This window comes from Neomonachus schauinslandi, chromosome X, assembly GCF_002201575.2.
Source record: "Neomonachus schauinslandi chromosome X, ASM220157v2, whole genome shotgun sequence".
In the NCBI taxonomy this organism is placed as follows: Eukaryota; Metazoa; Chordata; class Mammalia; order Carnivora; family Phocidae; genus Neomonachus; species Neomonachus schauinslandi.
In genome coordinates this window covers 66,543,164-66,563,364 of record NC_058419.1, presented here as the reverse complement: position 1 = coordinate 66,563,364, position 20,201 = coordinate 66,543,164, and the positions used below count along the sequence as shown (strand labels likewise).

General features: G+C 38.2%; 1 protein-coding gene across 2 annotated transcripts in view; it reads right to left on the bottom strand.

Moving 5' to 3' along the window:
* The window catches only part of ZDHHC15 (zinc finger DHHC-type palmitoyltransferase 15), an 85,864-nt gene that overhangs the window by 10,284 nt on the left and 55,379 nt on the right, over positions 1 to 20,201 (bottom strand). The window contains exon 2 of one of the 2 annotated variants that reach the window (XM_044911701.1): positions 13,853 to 13,947. In XM_044911701.1, coding sequence (XP_044767636.1) covers positions 13,853 to 13,947 — 95 coding nt within the window. Of the gene's footprint in view, positions 1 to 13,852; positions 13,948 to 20,201 lie in introns of those variants that run through there. The other variant, XR_006539366.1, reaches the window with a different exon arrangement.

Sequence of the window (20,201 nt, the reverse complement as noted above, 5' to 3'; positions counted from 1 at the left end):
TTCCTTCAACTCTTTGGTTAAATTTATTCCTACGTATTTTATTCTTTTTGATGCTACTATAATGCAATTGTTTTCTTAACTTCTTTTTTGGATAGTTTATTTTTATGTATAGAAATGCAACTGATTTATGTTTTTTTAAATTTTTTTACCCTGCAACATTACTGAATTTATTAGTTCTGAAAGGTTTTTTTTGTGGGCTTTTTAGGATTTTCCATATGTAAGATCATGTCATCTACAAACAGAAAACTTAACTTCTTCCTTTCTTTTTCCTTCAAATTTTTAAAAATTTTTTATTGTTATGTTAATCACCATACATTACATCATTAGTTTTTGATGTAGTGTTCCATGATTCATTGTCTGTATATAACACCCAGTGCTCCATGCAATATGTGCCCTCTTTAATACCCATCACCAGGCTAACCCATCCTCCCATCCCCCTCCCCTCTAGAACCCTCAGTTTGTTTTTCAGAGTCCATTGTCTCTCATGGTTCATCTCCCCCTCCAATTTCTCCCCCTTCATTCTTCCTTTCTGATTTGTATGCCTTTTATTTCTTTCCCTTTCCTAAGTGCTCTAGCTTAGCACTTCCAGTACTGTTAAACAGACGTGGTGAGAATGGGCATCCTTGTCCTGTTCCTGATCTTAGAGGAAAAGCTTTCAGATTTTGATTGAGTATGACGTTAGCTGTGGGTTTGTCATATATGGCCTTATAATGTTGAGGTACATTTGTTCCACACCTAATTTGTTGAGAGCTTTTTTTTAAATCATGAAATGATGTTGAAATTTGTCAAATGCTTTTTCTGCATCTATTGAGATAACCATATGATTTTTATCCTTCATTTTGTAAATATAGTATATCACATCTACTGATATCCTGAGTATAAATCCCACTTAGCCATGATGAATGATCTTTTTAATATGCTGTTGAATTTAGTTTGCTAGTATTTTGTTAAGAATTTTGCATCTTTGTTCACCAAGCATATTGGCCTATAATTTTCTTTTCTTGTAATGGCCTTGTCTGGCTTTGGTATCATGATAATGTCATCCTTGTAAAATGGGTTTTGAAGTGTACTGTCTTCTCCAATATTTTGGAAGAATTTGAGAACGATTGATGTTAATTCTTCAATTGTTTGGTAGAATTCACCAGGGAAGCCATCTGGCTTGTTGGGGGACAAAGGCTGGTCTTTTCTACTCTGCATCACCATCACTAATATGGTCGTTTTCTTCTTTGTATCCTGTAACACTTTTTGGCTTAAAGCCTCTTTAAATGTGATATTAGTATACCTACCCTTGATCTCTTTTGATTACTATCTGCTTAGAATAACTTTTACCAACCTTTCACTTTCAGACCATTTACCTTTGGTTCTAAAGTGAGTTGTTTGTAGATAGCATAAAAATAGATGATAAGGAGACTTCCAGAAAATGGCAGGGTAGGAGAACCCTAGGCTCAGCTCTTCCCGCAGATACAACTAGATAACACTCATATCAGTGTAAATAACCTGGAAAATGACCTGAAGACTGGTGGAATAAACTCCACAACAAAATGCAGAGAAAAGGCCACGTCAAAGAGGGTAGGAGGGGTGGAGACGTGGTCAGGAACTAAAGGGACTCCTGGGACTGTCTGCAGGAGAGAAGGATGGCATGAGCATGAAAAGGGGAGAGAAACAAACCCCCACACTAGGAAGTCTGTACAAGGAATATAAACCCCCATAACATTTGCATTTAAAAACAAGAGGGGCCGAATTTCATGAGCTCTTAAAACCAGCAGGACTTAAAACCTGAAATTTAAAAAAATCAGCAGGCTCAGCTCTGGGAGAGCTGGTGGGCAAGAAGAAACTGAGTTCCTACCCTTAAAAAGACAGCACAATAAACAGCCTGTGGAGATACAGCATAGAAGCAGCAGTCTGAAAGTCGCCTGGGGCATATGGGAGGGAGTGATTTACTAATCTCAGAGCATGTCATGGAGGGAGAGAACTAACAGGGAAACAACTCCAGGAACAAAGGAACTGGCAGATGCCATTTCCCTCCCCAGCCCTAGAGTTGGACTGTAAATTGCTAGCAATGCCACCTTGACCCCCCATGCAGTGCTTCTACCAATTCACTGCTCCAGACAGCCCATCTCAGTCTGTCACTGCAGGGCCCCTCCCACAGAGGACCAGGGGCACACAAAGCTTGCTAACACCACCGCCCCACCAACCAACCCCCCACACTATGATTCAGTGGATGCACACTCTCTAATATGCTCTCGGCCAGAGCCCATACACGGTGGTGCCACAGGCCGGGCAGTATGCAAGCAGGCCCTACAGTGACCAGCACTACACCAAAGTGACTTCTGCCTTGGAGAGAGGGAAAGATAACCACACAAACCACTCGGACTGAGGCTGCAGCAGAGGGCTGGAGGCAGACAACTGGTTTGACTCCAGGCTTTGCCCACCAATGAAAGCTTCTCAGGGGACAACATGGGGAAAACACCCTGCAGTTACATGCTACTGCACCTCTGGCAAATGCCTGGTCTGACTTAACTAAGCCCAAGATGTCCCCACACTGCCCCACTAACACCACAGGGAGAAAATACTGCTGACAACAGGTAAAGAGAGCCATTGGGGATGACTGGACTGAGGGGAAAAATGGCTCAGCCACAACAGCAGGGTGTATACATTACACATAGGAGACATTCCTGAAGTGCCAGGTTCTGAACAGGGGATACTGCACAGTAGGGCACTACAGGACCTCTTCTTCATAAGGCCATTACTTTCAAGTGCAGGAGACATAGCTATCTTTCCTAACACACAGAAACAGACACAGAGAGTAAGACAAAATGAGGAGACAGAGGAATATGTCCCAAATGAAATAACAGAATAAAATTACAGAGAGAGACCAAAGTGAAACACAGATAAGTCATATGTTTGATAGAGAATATAAAGAAATGATTATAAAGATACTCACTGGACTTGAGAAGAGTAGAAGACATCAGTGAGACCCTTATGAAATATATAGAAAACACATAAAAGAACCAATCAGAGATGAAGAACATGAAATTAAAAATACATTAGATGGAATAAATAGTAGACTAGATGAGGCAGAAGAATGAATCAGCGACTCTGTGTCAAAAGACACAGAGTGACAAAATGGATAAAAAAGAAGACTCATCTATATGCTGCCTATAAGAGACTGATCTCAGACCTAAAGACACATGCAGATAGAAATTGAGGGGATGGAGAAGCACTGAACATGCAAATGGATATGAAAAGAAAGCCAAGGTAGCAATACTTATATCAGAAAAAATAGACTTTAAAATAAAGACCGTAATAAGAGACAAAGAAGAACACTAATCATGAAGGGGAGAAACCAACAAGAAGATATAACAATTGTTTATACACCAACATGGGAGCATTCAATACTTAAAGTAGTTAATAACATAAAGGAACTAATAGATACTAATAGTAGGGGACTTTAACACCCAACTGACATTGATGGATAGATCATCCAAACAGATAATCAACAAGAAAACAGTGGTTTTGAATGACACAGTGGACTAGATAGATTGAAAAGATATGTTCAGAATAATCCATCCTAAAACAGCAGAATACACATTCTTTTCAAGTGCATATGGAACATTCTCCAGAACAGATCACATATTAGGCTACAAAACAAGTCTCAACAAATTCAAAAAGATCGAAGTAATATCACTCATCTTTTCTGACCAAAATGCTATGAAACTAAAAATCAATGACAAGAAAAAAAAAATTTGGAAAGACCAGAAATACATGGAGGTTAAATAACATGCTACTAAATAATGAATGGGACAAGCAAGACATCAAAGAGAAAATTTAAAAAAATACAGGGAGACAAATCAAAATGAAAACACAATCATCCAAAACCTTTGGGACACAGTAAAAGTGGTTCTAAGAGGGAAGTTTATAGCAATACACTCCTACCTCAAGAAGCAAGAAAAATCTCAAGCCAAACGTTACATCTAAGGAACTAGAAAAAGAGAAATAAACAAAACCCAAAACCTGTAGAAGGAAGGAAATAATAAAGATTAGAGAATTAAATGAAGTAGGTACTAAAAAAAAATTGAACAGATCAATAAAAGTAGGAGCTGGTTCTTTGAAAAGATCCACAAAATTGATAAACTTTACCAGACTCATCGAGAGAGAAAGAGAAGTAAAAAAAAACAAGATCATGTATGAAAAAGGAGAAATAACTGACAGCACAGAAATAAAATGAATTATAAAAGAATATCATGAAAAACTATATGCCATCAAACAGATAATCTAGAAGAAGTAGATCAATTTCTACAAATATAAACCTCCAAAAATTGAATCAGGAAGAGAGAAAATTTGAACAGACTATTTAGCAGCAATGAAATTAAATCAGTAATTAAAACACTCCCGACAAATAAAAGTTCAGGACCAGATAGCTTCAGAGGTGAATTTCACCAAATATTTAAAGGGTTAATATGGGAGAAGATATTTGCAAATGACACTACAGATAAAGGGTTGGTATCCAAGTTCCATAAAGAACTTCTCAAACTCAACACCCAAAAAACAAATAATCACGTCAAAAAATGGGCAGAACACATGAACAGACACTTCTCCAAAGATGACATAAAAATGGCTAACAGACACACGAAAAAATGTTCATCATCATTAGCCATCTTTTTGTTGTCTGTTTCTATACACCCATAATGAAGCAGCAGAAAGAGAAATTAAGAATGCAATCCCATTTAAAATTGCACCAAAAATAATAAAATGCCTAGGAATAAACTTAATGAAGGAATTGAAAGACCTGTACTCTGAAAACTATAAAACGTTGATGAAAAAAATTGCAGATGACACAAACAAATGGAGAGATATTCCACGCTCATGGACTGGAAGAACAAATATTGTTAAAATGTCTATACTATCCAAAGCAATCTAGAGATTTAATGTAATCATTACCAAAATACCAATAGCATTTTTCACAGAACTATAATAAATAATTCTAAAATTTGTGTGTAACCACAAAAGACCAAGAATAGACAAAGCAATCTTGATAAAGGAAAACAAATCTGGAGGTATCACAATTCTAGATTTCAAGTTATCTTACAAAGCTGTAGTAATCAAAACAGGACAAAAATAGATACAAGGATCAATGAACAGAAACAAACACATGATTGTATGGTCAATTAAGCTTTGAGAAGAGAGGCAAAAATATGCAATGGGGAAAAGACAGTCTCCTCAACAAATGGTGTTGAGAAAACTGGGCAGCAAAATGCAGAAGAATGAAGCTGGACCACTTTCCTACACCATACACAAAACAAATTCAAAGTGGATTAAAGACCTAAATATGAAACCTGAAGCCATAAAAATCCCACAAGAGAGCACAGGCAGTAATTTCTCTGACTTTGGGCGTAGCAGCATTTTTCTCGATATGTCTCTTAAGGCAAGGGAATTAAAAGCAAAAATAAACTATTGGGACTACAGCAAAATAAAAAGTTTCTGCACAGCAAAGGAAACAATCAATAATACTAAAAGACAACCTACTGAATGGGAGAAGATATGTGCAAATGATGTATCTGATAAAGGGTTAGTATTCAAAATGTATAAAGAACTTATATAACTGAACACCCAAAAAATAAATAATCCAATTAAAAGTGGGCAGAAGGCATGAAGAGACATTTCTCCAAAGAAGACATCTAGATGGCCAACAGACACATGAAAAGATGTTCATCATCACTTGCCATCAGGGAAATGCAAATCAAAACTACAGTGAGAGAGAAGGAGTTAAGATGGCAGAGGAGTTTGGGAACCCTAAGTTTGTCTGGGCCCTGGAATACAACTAGATAGTGATCAAATCATTCTGAAAATCCAAGAAATTAATCAGATATCTGAGAAAACAAATGCTGCAAGTCTACCAGTAAAAAAGCAACCACCCTTTGGAAAGTAGAGGAGGTGGGGAGACTTGAATCTCATGTGATATAGCTGAGGATAAAGCGGAGGGGAGGGAGCCTGCTAAAGGAGGCTACCACAAAGTATTATAAAAGGTGGAGTGCAAGCAAAGGAAACAGTCAACAAAACTAAGAGGCCACCCACTGAATGGGAGAAGGTATTTGCAAATGATATTACAGATAAAGGGCTGGTATCCAAGATCTATAAAGAACTTCTCAAACTCAACACCCAAAAAAACAAATAACCTAGTCAAGAAATGGGCAGAAGACAGAAACAGACACTTCTCCAAAGAAGACATACAAATGGCTAACAGACACATGAAAAAATGTTCAACATCAGGGAAAATAGCCATCAGGGAAATACAAATCAAAACCACAATGAGATACCACCTCACACCAGTTAGAATGGCAAAAATTAACAAGACAGGAAACAAGTGTTGGCGAGGATATGGAGAAAGGGGAACCCTCTTACACTGTTGGTGGGAATGCAAGCTGGTGTAGTCACTCTGGAAAACAGTATGGAGGTTCCTCAAAAAGTTGAAAATAGAGCTACCCTATGACCCAGCAATTGCATTACAAGTTATTTACCCCAAAGATACAGACAGTGAAAAGAAGGGGCACATACACCCCAATGTTCATAGCAGCAATGTCCGCAATAGCCAAACTGTGGAAAGAGCCGAGATGCCCTTCAAAAGATGAATGGATAAAGAAGATGTGGTCCATATATACAATGGAATATTACTCAGCCATCAGAAAGGATGAATACTCAACTTTACATCAACATGGATGGGACTGGAGATTATGCTATGTGATCTAAGTCAAGCAGAAAAAGACAATTATATGGTTTCCCTCATATATGGAACATAAGCAATAGCACAGAGGACCATAGGGGAAGGGAGGGAAAACTGAACGGGAAGAAATCAGAGAGAGAGACAAACCATGAGAGACTCTGGACTCCAAGAAAGAACCTGAGGGTTACAGAGTGGAGGGGTGTGGGGGGATGGGGTAATCAGGTGATGGGTATTAAGGAGGGCACGTGTGGTGATGAACACTGGGTGTTATATGCAGGTAATGAATCGTTGAACACTACATCAAAAACTAATGATGTGGGCGCCTGGGTGGCTCAGTTGGTTAAGCGACTGCCTTCGGCTCAGGTCATGATCCTGGAGTCCCTGGATCGAGTCCCACATCGGGCTCCCTGCTCGGCAGGGAGTCTGCTTCTCCCTCTGACCCTCCCCCCTCTCATGTGCTCTCTCATTCTCTCTCTCTCAAATAAATAAATAAAATCTTTAAAAACAAACAAACAAACAAAAACTAATGATGTATTATATGTTGGCTAATTGAACATAATAAAAAAAGCAGTGGAGTGCAAAATCATAACTTTTATAAGTCTGTTACAGAGGGGGATGTGACTGGCTTAAAGGTGCTCAGGTGGTGAAGTGGGGCAGAATCCCAGGTGTGACAGCATGGTCGGAGGATCCCTGGGGTCACAAGAAGAATGGGTGATGCCTGACTGTGGCAGAGTTCCCAGGCATAGGAGCAGGGAAGCCGTTTGCAAACAGGGCATGCAGGTTTCACCTTTGTGCTCTGTGTTGCCATAAACTGCGAACCCCTGAACGGTCATGCCACCCCTTTCCTGGGAAGGGTCCAGCAAAAGGCAGAAGCGTGCTGGGATACACCCCTTCCCCCAGGAAGAAAAGCAGTGGCCCCAGCTGCAAGAGGCCATAAATTTGGAGTTTTGAAACTCAGTCACGTGACTGAGATAAAAGTGCTTGGTCACAGGCCAGGTGAACACAGTTCTGATGGAAACCGGCGAGATAAGAGTGATTAATTGCTATTCTGTGAGGGCTCACTGAAGAGTGGAAGGCAAGAATTTTCATCTTCAGGGCTAGAAGGTAGGGCGCAGCCATATTCAGTGCACCCATGAGTGCTGAAAGCCTTCAGGGAGCAAAACAGTGCCACCTAATGGAGTCTGGAGCTGCTTACACCAAACCCTGCCTCTGCAGATGGGAGGCGCTTTTCCACTAGGGTTAAGTCCACCTGAGAATCAGTGCAAGAGGCCCCAGAGGACCAGCACAAACAACTCACTCTCACCAAAATTACAGTTTATAGAGGGCTGGATAGCTTCAGCTCTTGGGAAAAACGGTATACAGCATTCTTTGTATTTTCATTCTTTAGTCTTTGAGTATTATTTTTTCAGTTATTTTCTTATTTTTTTCAATTCATTTTTAATCTTTTATAATTAAAATTTTTATATATAGCTTATATATATTATTTTTGGTTTGCTTTATTGTATTATATATGTTTTCTTTTTCTTTCTGATTTTGGGATCTAGTTTCTTTCAACAAGTGGACCAAAACACATCCAGGATCTAATCTAAGTTTTTGTTGTTGTTTTCTTTCTTTCTTCTTTTCTTTCCCGGACAAAATGACAAGATGGAGAAATTCACACCAAAAGAAAGAACAGGAAGTAGTACTCACTGCCAGGGATCAATACTGATATATAGATAGAATTAAAAACAACGATTACAAAGATACTAGCTGGGCTTGAAAAAAGCATAGAAGATACTAGAGAATCCTTTATTATAGAGATAAAAGAACTAAAATCTAGTCAGGGTGAAATTAAAAATGTTATAACTGAGATACAGTCCAAAGTGGAGGGCATAAAAATGAGAATGAACAAAGCAGAAGAGAGAATCAGTGATATAGAAGATAAAATGATAGAAAATAAGGAAGTTGCAAAGAAGAGGGAAAGAAACCTATTAGATCATGAAGGTAGACTAAGGGAACTCAGTGAATCAACAAAGTGAAATAATATCCACATTATAAGAGTGTTAGAAGATGAGGAGTGGGAGAAAGGTGCAGAAGGTTTATTGGAACAAATTATAGCTGAGAACTTCCCTGATCTGTGGAAGGAAACAGGCATTCAAGTCCAGGAAGCACAGAGAACCCCCTCAAAATCAACAAAATAGGTCAACACCTCAACATATTATAGTGAAGCTTATATACTGCAAAGATAAAGAGAAAATTCTGAAAGCAGCTCTGGGGAAAAGAGTTCCTTAACATACAAGGGTAGACACATAAGGCTGGCAGCAGACCTGTCCACAGAGACCTGGCAGACCAGAAAGGACTGGCATGACATATTCAATGTGCTAAATGGGAAAAAATATGCAGCTAAATGTCATTCAGAATAGAAGGGGAGATAAAGAGTTTCCAGGAAAAACAAAAACTAAAGGAATTTATATATTTTTAAAGATTTTATTTATTTACTAGAGTGAGAGAGAGTGCACAAGTTGGGGGGGAAAGGGCAGAGGGAGAGGGAAAAGCAGACTCCCCGCTGAGCAGTAAACCTGACACGGGGCTCAATTGCAGGATCATGGGACCATAACCAGAGCGGAAGATAGACACTTAACCAACTGAGTCACCCAGGCACCCCCAAAACTAAAGGAATTTGTAAACATCAAATCAGTGCTACAAGAAATATTAAAGGGGATACTTTGAGCAGAGGGAGAGCCCAGAAGTAACAGAGACCAGAAAGGAACAGAGACATTCTACAGGAACAGTAACTTTACAGGTAATACAATGGAACTAAATTCATATCTTTCAATAATTACTCTAAATGTAAATGGCCCCAATGCTCCAATCAAAAGAAATAAAGTATCAGAATGGATAAAATAAAGAAGACCCACCAATAAGAGACTCATTTTAGACCCAAAGACACCTCCAGATTGAAAGTGAGGGTGTGGAAAATCATTTATCATGCTAATGGACATCAAAAGAAAGCTTGAGTAGCCATCCTTATATCAGACAAACTAGAATTTAAACAAAAGACTGTAGTAAGAGATGAAGAAAGACACTATATCATAATAAAGGTTCTATCCAACAAGAAGATCTAACAATTGCAAATATTTATGCCCCCAAGTTGGGAGCAGACAAGTATATAAACCAATTAATAACAAAATTAAAGAAACACATCAACAATAATACAATAATAGTAGGGGACATTAACACCCCACTCACAGCAATGGACAGATCATCTAAGCAGAAGATCAACAAGGAAACAAGGGCTTTGAATGACACACTGAACCAAATAGACTTCAACGATATATTCAGAGCATTTCATTCTAAAAAAGCAGAACAGAAATTTTTCTCGAGTGCACATGGAACATTCTCCAGAACAGATGACATATTGGGTCACAAATCAAGTCTCAACTGGTACAAAAAAACTGAGATTATACCCTGCATATTTTCAGACCACAATGCTATAAAACTTGAAGTCAACCACATGAAGAAATTTTGAAAGACCACAAATACGTGGATGTTAAAGAACATCCTACTAACGAATGAATGGGTCAACCAGGAAATTAAAGAACAATTAAAAAAAATACATGGACGCAAATGAAAATGAAAACACGACAGTTCAGAACCTTTGGTATGCAGCAAAGGTGGTCCTAAGAGGGAAGTATATAGCAATACAGGCCTTTCTCAAGAAACAAGAAAAGTCTCACACATACAACCTAACCTTACACCTAAAGGAGCTGGAAAAAGAACAGCAAATAAAGCCTAAATCCAGCAGGAGAAGAAATATACTAAAGATTAGAGCAGAAATCAAAGATATAGAAATAAAAAAACAGTAGAACAGATCAATGAAACTAGGATCTGGTTCTTTGAAAGAATTAATAACATTGATAAACCTCTAGCCAGACTTTTCAAAATGGAAAGAGAAAGGACCCAAATAAATGAAATCACGAATGAAAGAGGAGAGATCACAACCGACACTGAAGAAATACAAACAAATATAAGGGAATGTTATAAGAAATACAAACACATATAAGAGAATATTATGAGCAATTATATGCCAAACAATTAGGCAATCTGGAAAATATGGATGCATTCTTAGAAACATATAAACTACCAAAACTGAAACAGGAAGAAATAGAAAACCTGAACAGACCTATAACCAGGAAAGAAATTTAATCAGTCATCAAAAATCTTCCAAGAAACAGGAGTCCAGGACCGGATGGCCTCCCAGGGGAATTCTACCAAACACTGAAAGAAGAATTAATACCTATTCATCTGAAACTTTTCCAAAAAATAGAAATAGAAAGAAAACTTCCAAACTCATTCTATGAGGCCAGCATTACCTTGATCCCAAAATTAGACAAAGACTCCACCAAAAAGAATTACAGACCAATATCCCTGATGAACATAGATGCAAAAATTCTCACCAAGATACTAGTTAATAGGATCCAACAATACATTAAAAGGATTATTCACCATGACCCAGTGGAATTTATTCTTGGGCTGCAGGGGTGTTTCAACATCCACAAATCAATCATTGTGATACATCATATCAATAAAAGAAAGGACAAGAACCCCATATGATCCTCTTAATAGATGCAGAAAAATCATTTGACAAAATATAGCATCCTCTCTTGATAAAAACCCTCCAAAATGTAGGGATAGAGGGAACATACCTGAACATCATAAAAGCATATACAAAAGACCCACAGCTTTTTTGTCTTAAGATCAGGAATATGACAGGGATGTCCACTCTCACCACTGTTGTTCAACATAGTACAGGAAGTCCTAGCCTCAACAATCAGACAATAAAAAGAAATAGAATGCATCCAAATTGGCAAAGAAGTCAAACTTCCACTCTTCACAGACAACATGATAGTCCACCTAGAGAACCCTAAAGTCCTACCCAAAAATTGCTAGGACTGATACAGGAATTCAGCAAAGTTGCAGGATATAAAATCAACCCACAGAAGTCTGTTGCATTTCTATACACTAACAATGAGGCAGCAGAGAAATCAAGGAATCGATCCCATTTACAATTGCACCAAAAACCATTACATACCTAGGAATTAACCTAACCAAAGAGATAAAAGATCTGTACTCTAAAAACTATAGAACACTTATGAAAGAAATTGAGGAAGACACAAAAAATGGAAAAACATTCCATGCTCATGGACTGGAAGAATATTGTTAAAATGTGTATGCTACAGAAAGCAATCTGCACATCCAGTGCAATCCCTACCAAAATACTGCCAGCATTTCTCACACAGCTGGAACAAACAATCTTAAAATTTGTATGGAATCAGAAAAAACTGTGAAATAGCCAAAGGAATGTTGAAAAAGAAAACCAAAGTTGGAGGCATCACAATTCCAGACTGCAGGTTGTATTACAAAGTTGCAATCATTGAGACAGTATGGTACTGGTATAAAAACAAACACATATATCAATGGAATAGAATAAAGAACCCAGAAATGGATTCTCAACTCTATGGTTAATTAATGTTTGATGAAGCAGGAAAGAATATCCATTTGAAAAAAGACGGTCTCTTCAACAATTGATCTTGGGAAAATTGGACAGCCACATGCAGAAGAATGAAACTGGACCACTTTCTTACAGCATACACAAAAATAAACTCAAAATGGATGAAAGACCTAAATGTGGGGACAGGAATCCATCAAAATCCTAGAGGAGAACACAGGCAGCAACTTATTTGACCTTGGCTGCAGTAACTTCTTACTAGACAGGTCTCCAAAGACAAAGGAAACAAAAGCAAAAGTGAACTATTGGGACTTCATCAAGATAAAATGCTTCCGCACAGCAAAGGAAACAATCAACAAAACCAAAAGACAATGGACAGATGAGAAGATATTCACAAATGACATCTCAGATAAAGGGCTAGTATCCAAAATCTATAAAGAAATTATCAAACTCAACACCCCAAAAACAAATAATTCAGTCAAGAAATGGGCAGAAGACATGAACAGACATTTCTCCAAAGAACACATACAAATGACTATTGTGAAAAAATTTTGAACATCATTCAGCATCAGGGAAATACAAATCAAAACCACAATGAGATATCACCTCACACCTGTCAGAATGTCTAAAATTAACAACACAAGAAACAACAGATGTTGGTGAGGATGCAGAGAAAGGGGAACTTTCTTACACTGTTGGAGGAATGCACACTGGTGTAGCTACTCTGGAAAACAGTATGGAGGTTCCTCAAAAAGTTAAAAATAGAACTACCCTACTACCCAGCAATTGTACTGCTAGGTATTTATCCAAAGGATACAAAAATATTGATTTGAAGGGGCACGTGCACCCCAATGTTTATAGCAGTAGTGTCCCCAATAGCCAAAATGTGGAAAGAACCCAGATGTCCATTGACAGATGAATGGATAAAGAAGATGTGGTATATATATATATATACACACACAAAGGAATATTATTAGCTATCATAAAGAATGAAATCTTACCATTTGCAATGATGTGGATGGAACTAGAGGGTATTATGCCAAGCAAAATAAGTCATCAGAAAAAGACAAATACCATATGATTTCACTCGTATGTGGAATTTAAGAAACAAAACTGATGAAAATAGGGGAAGGGAAGGGAAAATAAAATAAGATGAAACCAGAGAGGGAGATAAACCGTAAGAGACTCTTAACTATAGGAAACAAACTGAGGGTTGCTGGGGGGAGGTGGGTGGGAGATGGGGTAATTGGGTGAAAGGCCTTAAGGAGGACAGTTGATGTAATGAGCACTGGGTGATATATGCTATTGATGAATCACTAAATTTTACTCCTGAAGCTCATAATACATTACATGTTAACTAAATTGAATTGAAATAAAAATTAAAAAAATAATTATATCACTAATTCAAACAGTGGTTTCTTAGTCTTCAAAGTATCTATGATTTTGCAATAGATTATCCTTCTATAGACTATCTTACCCTTAATTTACCTTTATCACTAAGAGGCCTTTTTAAAGATTATCCTGAATCTCTCTTCTGTAAATGAAGGTTATTTGCTTCTTTTTTCAACTTCTTGTTTTTATTTTGTTTTGCATTTTCTGCTTTCCTGTCTCTTTAGCCTTTAGGAAGTAACCATGATTCTTACCTTTTGATTTGGCTGTTGTGGGAGTGTAAATATAGACTTCCAGTATGTCCAGGTAAAGAACACAAAGATGGCATGGTAGAATATGAGGTAGATAACTGAAATTTAAGAGAAAAAATAAGTGTTCATATTATCTTTTTTGTCCATTTCTAGCAGTTCAGAAAGACATAAAACTAGACAACAAATTTGTTTTGTTTTCCTATTACCAAGTATTTTCTATTGTTATTATAAAATGTTAATTCTTACCTTTTCCCCATGAAGTGACAGAAATAAGTTACAGTGCCAAATTTTCAGTGAGACCTTCTGGAAGTTGTATGTTTTAAAAGTTGCCATGTGATTCTAAAACTAAAGGGGAAATGTTCTTTATGACAATGTGAGGGAAGCTACCATAGCCACTTATCATTATCTCTGCCATTGTAGGTGCTAAAAGATGATGATAGTATTTGCACAACACTATAGAGTTTACAACATGATTTCATAATATTTTCTTATTTTATTGCTTCAATAACTTGGTGAGATAGGTAATAGGATAGGGACAGTTGGTTAACTATTAGGAATAGCTGATTATCCAAAGTGATACAGCTACATTATAATGTATCCAGGTCTTAAACACAGGATTACTGACTATAAATCACAAGTTCTTTTCAGTAGCCTCAAAGACTATATGTTCATTTTCTTTTTGCAAGGAATCTGGATTCATATTTATTGAAGCCAGTAATTAGAGACATCTTTTCCAGCACTAGAAAGCAAGGTTCTACGTGACTGCATAACTGAATCTGGTTAGAGCCACAACCCGGGACGAAGGCTGGTAGGGGAATAATCTTCAGTCCTAATTTTACATTAAAAACACTGTTAAACTTAACATAAATATAACAGTGAACTTTCATTTACAGCATCAACATTGTTAAGGTCATTATGTATAGAGCAGTCACTTTCAACTGTTAAACTAATAAAACATGACAACGTCTTCAGATTATATACTTTTTTGAAATGTGAGTTGTATCTACGATAGTTGTAAAAGGTGCTTCTACTGCTTATCTTTTTATACTTTGTCTCTTGTATAGCTCTTCTTTTTCTTTTTAAATATTTTATTTATTTAACAGAGAGATAGAGAGAGAGCACAAGTAGGCAGAGAGGCAGGCAGAGGGAGAGGGGGAAGCAGACTCTCCACTGAGCAGGGAGCCCAACGTGGGGCTCAATCCCAGGACCCTGGGATCATGACCTGAGCCGAAGGCAGCCCCTTCACTGACTGAGCCACCCAGGCGCCCCTTGGATAGCTCTTCTGATATCAGAAATTTCACTATTCTACACAGAGGCCATTATAAGACTGATGGTCACTTTACTGTTTCATTTTGAGTTCTCGTGTGGCAAGGTGTTATTACCTCAGTCAATCAGAAAGACTCAAGGGAATGATGACTCAAGACCAAGTTAATAGGGCTGAGTGCCTTATACATATATGGCTGAATTGAAAAAGCTGTACTCTCTTAGCCCAGTGCTCCTAGTCTTATGATACAATTCCTTTTTTATGTGCTTCATTTGTGTAATTATGAAATCTCATTTTCAAATTCAAGCAATTTAAAGTAAAAAGTAAAATCTACCACACACATACATCTAGCCTCCCACCTCCCCCTCTTAGGGCATTAATACCTGTCTGCTGTTTGGTGTGTATCAGTACAGATCTTCTGATTTTTATGTGTTCATATGAATATATGAACACAATATAAATATGGAAATTTTGTAATATTTAAAAATTTTTTCATTGTATTTCTTTTGAAAGGTAATACATTCACAAAATTCAAAATTTGAAGGCATAAAATAGTACACAGTGAAAAGTTTCCCTTTCATACCTGTCCCTCAGCCAAGTTTCCTTCCTAGAAGCAACAAATGTTACAGTTTCATGACTTCATTCTGTACCCTTTTAGATTTTATACATATAAAAGCACTGAAACAGTGTGTTTTTTCCACACAAATAGTAGTATTCTATACACGGTTTCATACCAATTACTTTTTCATCATCTATAAGTTGGAAATCATTCTATTTAATATAACTTGCAAAGAGTAAGCTTCTCACTTTCTTTAAAAATGTTGCATGGATTTTCATTGCATCAACATGCCATAATTTAACCGAAGTGTTCTGATGAAAATTTAGTTTTTTCCTCTTCTCTTGCTACTACAAATAATGCTGTAATAAAAAAAACTTTGTATATATGTCATTGGCACATATACTAAATCTATAGGGTCAGTTTCTTAAAGTGGGATTGCTAGGCCCAAACATAGGCCTTTTGGCAGATAATGTCAAACTGCCATTAAAAAAAATGTTTTTTTTTTGGTGTAGGGGAACCATAAGGTTCCACAGGACCACTCAGGTGATATTCAGGACAGGCATGCCCAGGCACTGCAGGGAAGAGCCACGAGGGGAGCACTCACATGAGGGAAGCATGCGGATCATGCTCACACTGAACCCACCGAACCCCCACCCACCTATCCACTGACACCTTCCTGCTGCTGCCCCACCCATGCACCCTCCCACACCTGTTCTGTGGCTGGGCACCAGAAGGTTCCACGTGGCCACTCACTGGGTTGTGGATCCCCAAGTCCTGTGATCAGTGTTGGGGTGGTATAGTGAGCAAGACTGTGGTTGGAAGGGACCTCAGACATCACCTGCTCCAAACCTCATTTCACAGGTTCAATTAAGGTACCTACAAGGGTCTGTTACACTCTGTCATCTCCCTGGTGATTTCAGGTCACAGCAGAGTGAGGATATAGAAGTTCCATATGTATCACCCCACAAACTAGAAATCTTTTCATCTTTATAGTAAAAATTCACTTGGGGAAGAGGGAAGATAGTGGTGGAGTAGGAAGACCCTAAGCTCATTTCAACTCATGAACACAACTAAATAACTATCAAATCATCATAAATCACCCAGAAATAGACCAGAAGCCTGACAGAAAAAACTACACAACTATAGGGAGAGAAGAGGCCACATCAAAGAAGGTAGTAACTGTGGAGATGTGGTTTAGGGGGAGAAGGATTGTGAGTGCTGTGGAGGGGAGGGAGATGTGGTCATGGAGAAGGGAGAGGGGGAGAGAAAGAGAGAGAGAGAGAGGAGCAGACAGGGGGATGCAAAAGGAGAAGGTTTCTCCAAAGCCATTGGCTTAGAAAATGAGAGGGGCTGATTTTAGTGAGTTCATGCAACCAGCAGGGCTTAAAGCCTAGAGCTTTAGGGACACCTGGGTGGCTCAGTCGTTTAAGCATCTGCCTTCAGCTCAGGTCATGATCCCAAGGTCCTGGGATCAAGTCCCGAGTCCTGAATCGGGCTCCTTGCTCAGCAGGGAGCTTGCTTCTCCTTCTGCCTGCTGCTTCTCCTGCTTGTTCTCTCTCTCTCTCTGACAAACAAATACATATATAAAGCCTAGAGCTTTAAAGGTCCACGGGCTTGACTGGGATAGAGCTTGAAGAACAAGTGCTGCTCTTGGAGAGAAGGCAAGCACACAAACTGGGAGTAGACAGCATGGAAACAATGATTTGAAGAACACCCGGGACACACAAGGGGGAGATTATTTGCTCTACTTGGAACACATCTCTGGGAGAAAGTGTTTGTAAGACCCCTCCCCAGGAACAAAGGAGCTGGATGGTGGCATTTCCCTTCTCCTCTCCTCAGCATAAACACAAAGCCATGTACAGGAAGGAGTGCAGAACTGACACTGGCTGCCTAACATGCTTACACCAAGCCCTTCACCCTTGCACTCTGATGGGACTGCCTTTCTCAGTCACGCTTGCCTCAGTCCCCGCAGAATGGGCCCCTCCCCAGAAGACCAGAACAAATTCCTGCCCACACCATGTGTCCCAACCAGAGAGTTCTCCAGGACTTCAGTTGTGGTAGAAGGGGTGTCAGGTTTCATTTCATAAGCAGACCAGAGCACATCTAGTTAAAACTCACCACATTCAGACTAGGGACCAAACACTGCACACAGCAGGCAAGGAGAGCCTCTGCAGACTGGCTTGAAGGAAGTGCAGACGAAACACAAGAGCAGAGTACAAGCAACACACACCAGAGACACTCCCTGAAGTGCCAGGCCCTTTACACGACATGACCTCTTCTTCATAATGCCATTACTTTCAGGAGCAGGAGACATAACTGGCTTTTCTAACACACAGAAGAAGGCAGAGACTTAGACAGAATGCCAAGACAGAGGAAGGTATCCTAAATGAAAGAACAATATAAGGCCATGGCCAGAGATGTAAGTGAAACAGATATAAGTAACATGCCTGATGGAGAATTTAAGGCAACAATCATAAGGATACTCACTGGGCTTGAGAAAAGAATAGAAGACATCAGTGAGACCTTTACCACAGAGATCAAAGAGTTAAAAAAGAATGAATCAGAGATGAAGAATGCACTAAACAAGATGGGAAACAGGCTCGAAGCAATGAACAGTAGACTGGAAGAAGTGGAGGAATGATGCAGCATAGAATAATATAAGGGAAATAATGAAGCTGAACACAAGATAGGAACCCTTATGCAACATGAGAATAGACTTAGGGATTTCAGAGACTCCATCAAACATAATAACATTCATATTATAGGAGTCCCAGAAGAAGAAGAGAGAGAAAAGGGGGCAGAAAATTCATTTGAGGAAATAATAGCTGAAAACTTCCCAAATCTGGAGAAGAAACAGATACCAGATTTAGGAGGCACAAAGAACTCCCATCAAAATCAATAAAAGCAGGCCAACACCAAGACATATTGTAATTAAATTTGCAAACTATAGCAATAAAGAAAAAAATCTTAAAAGCAACAAGACAAAAGAAGCCCTTAACTGACAAGGGAAGACCCATAAGGCTAGCTGAAGACTTCTCAACAGAAACTTGGAAAGCCAGAAAGGGGTGGCATGATATGTTCAAAGTGCCAAATGGGAAAAATCTGCAACCAAGAATACTCTATCCAGCAAGGCTATCATTCAGAATAGAAGGAGAGATAAAGAGTTACACAAAGAAAAACTAAAGGAATTTGTTACACTAAATCTGCCCTGCAAGAAATATTAAAAGGGACTCTTTGAGGGCAAAGGAGAAACCAAAAGTGACAAAGACGAGAAAGGATCAGAGAAATCACCAGAATCAATGACAAAACAAGTAATAAAATGGAACTAAATACATATCTACCAGTAATTACTTTGTAAATGCTGAATAAAAAGACAGGGTGTCAGGATGGATGAAAAAAAAAAAAAAAAACAAGACCCATCTATATGTTGTCTACAAGAGACTCATTGTAGACCTGAAGACACCTGCAGATTGAAAGTGAGGGATAGAGAAACATTTATCATGCAAATGGATGTCAAAAGAAAGCCAGAGTAGAAATAGTTATATCAGACAAACCAGATTTTAAAACAGACTGGAAAAAGAGACCAAAAAAAGGGCACTATATCATAATAAAGGGGACAATCCAACAAGAAGATCTAACAATTATAAATATTTATGCACCCATATGGGAGCACCCAAATAAATAAAACAATAACAAACATAAAGAAACTAATTGATTATAATATAAAAATAGTGGTGCACTTAACCTTCCAGTTACATCAATGGACAGATCATCTAAACAGAAAATAAAGAAGGGAACAATGGCTTTGAATGGCACACTGGATCAGATGGAATTAATGGATATATGCAGAACATTCCATCCTAAAACAGCAGAATACACATTCTTTTCAAATGCACATGGGTCATTTTACAGAATAAATCACGTATTAGGTCACAAATCAGGCCTCAATAAATACAAAAAGACTGAAGTCATATCATGTACCTTTTCTGACCACAACAGTATGAAACTAGAATTCAACCACAAGAAAAAATGTGGAAAGACCACAAATACATGGAGGTTAAACAACATGCTACTAAACAATGAATGGGTCAACCAGGAAATCAAAGAAGAAATAAAAAAAATCATAGGAAAATGAAAGCACGATGGTTCAAAACCTTTGGGATGCAAGAAAATGATCACAAGAGGGACATGCATGCCCAAACAGGCCTAATTCAAGAAGAAAAACCTCAAATGAACCTAACCTTTCACCTAAAGAAAGTAGAAAAAGAACAACAAAGCCTAAAGCCAGCAGAAAGAAGGTAAAGAGTAGAGCAGAAATAAATGATATAGAAACTAAAAAAGAAAACAAACAAAAAAACCCCACAAAAAACCCCCATAGAACAGATTGATGAAAACAGGATCTGCTTCACTGAGAAAGTTAATAAAACTGATAACCCTCTAGCTAGACTTATCAAAAAGAAAAGGGAAAGGACTCAAATAAATAAAATCACAAATGAGAGAGAAGAAAGGATAACTAAGACCAGAGAAAT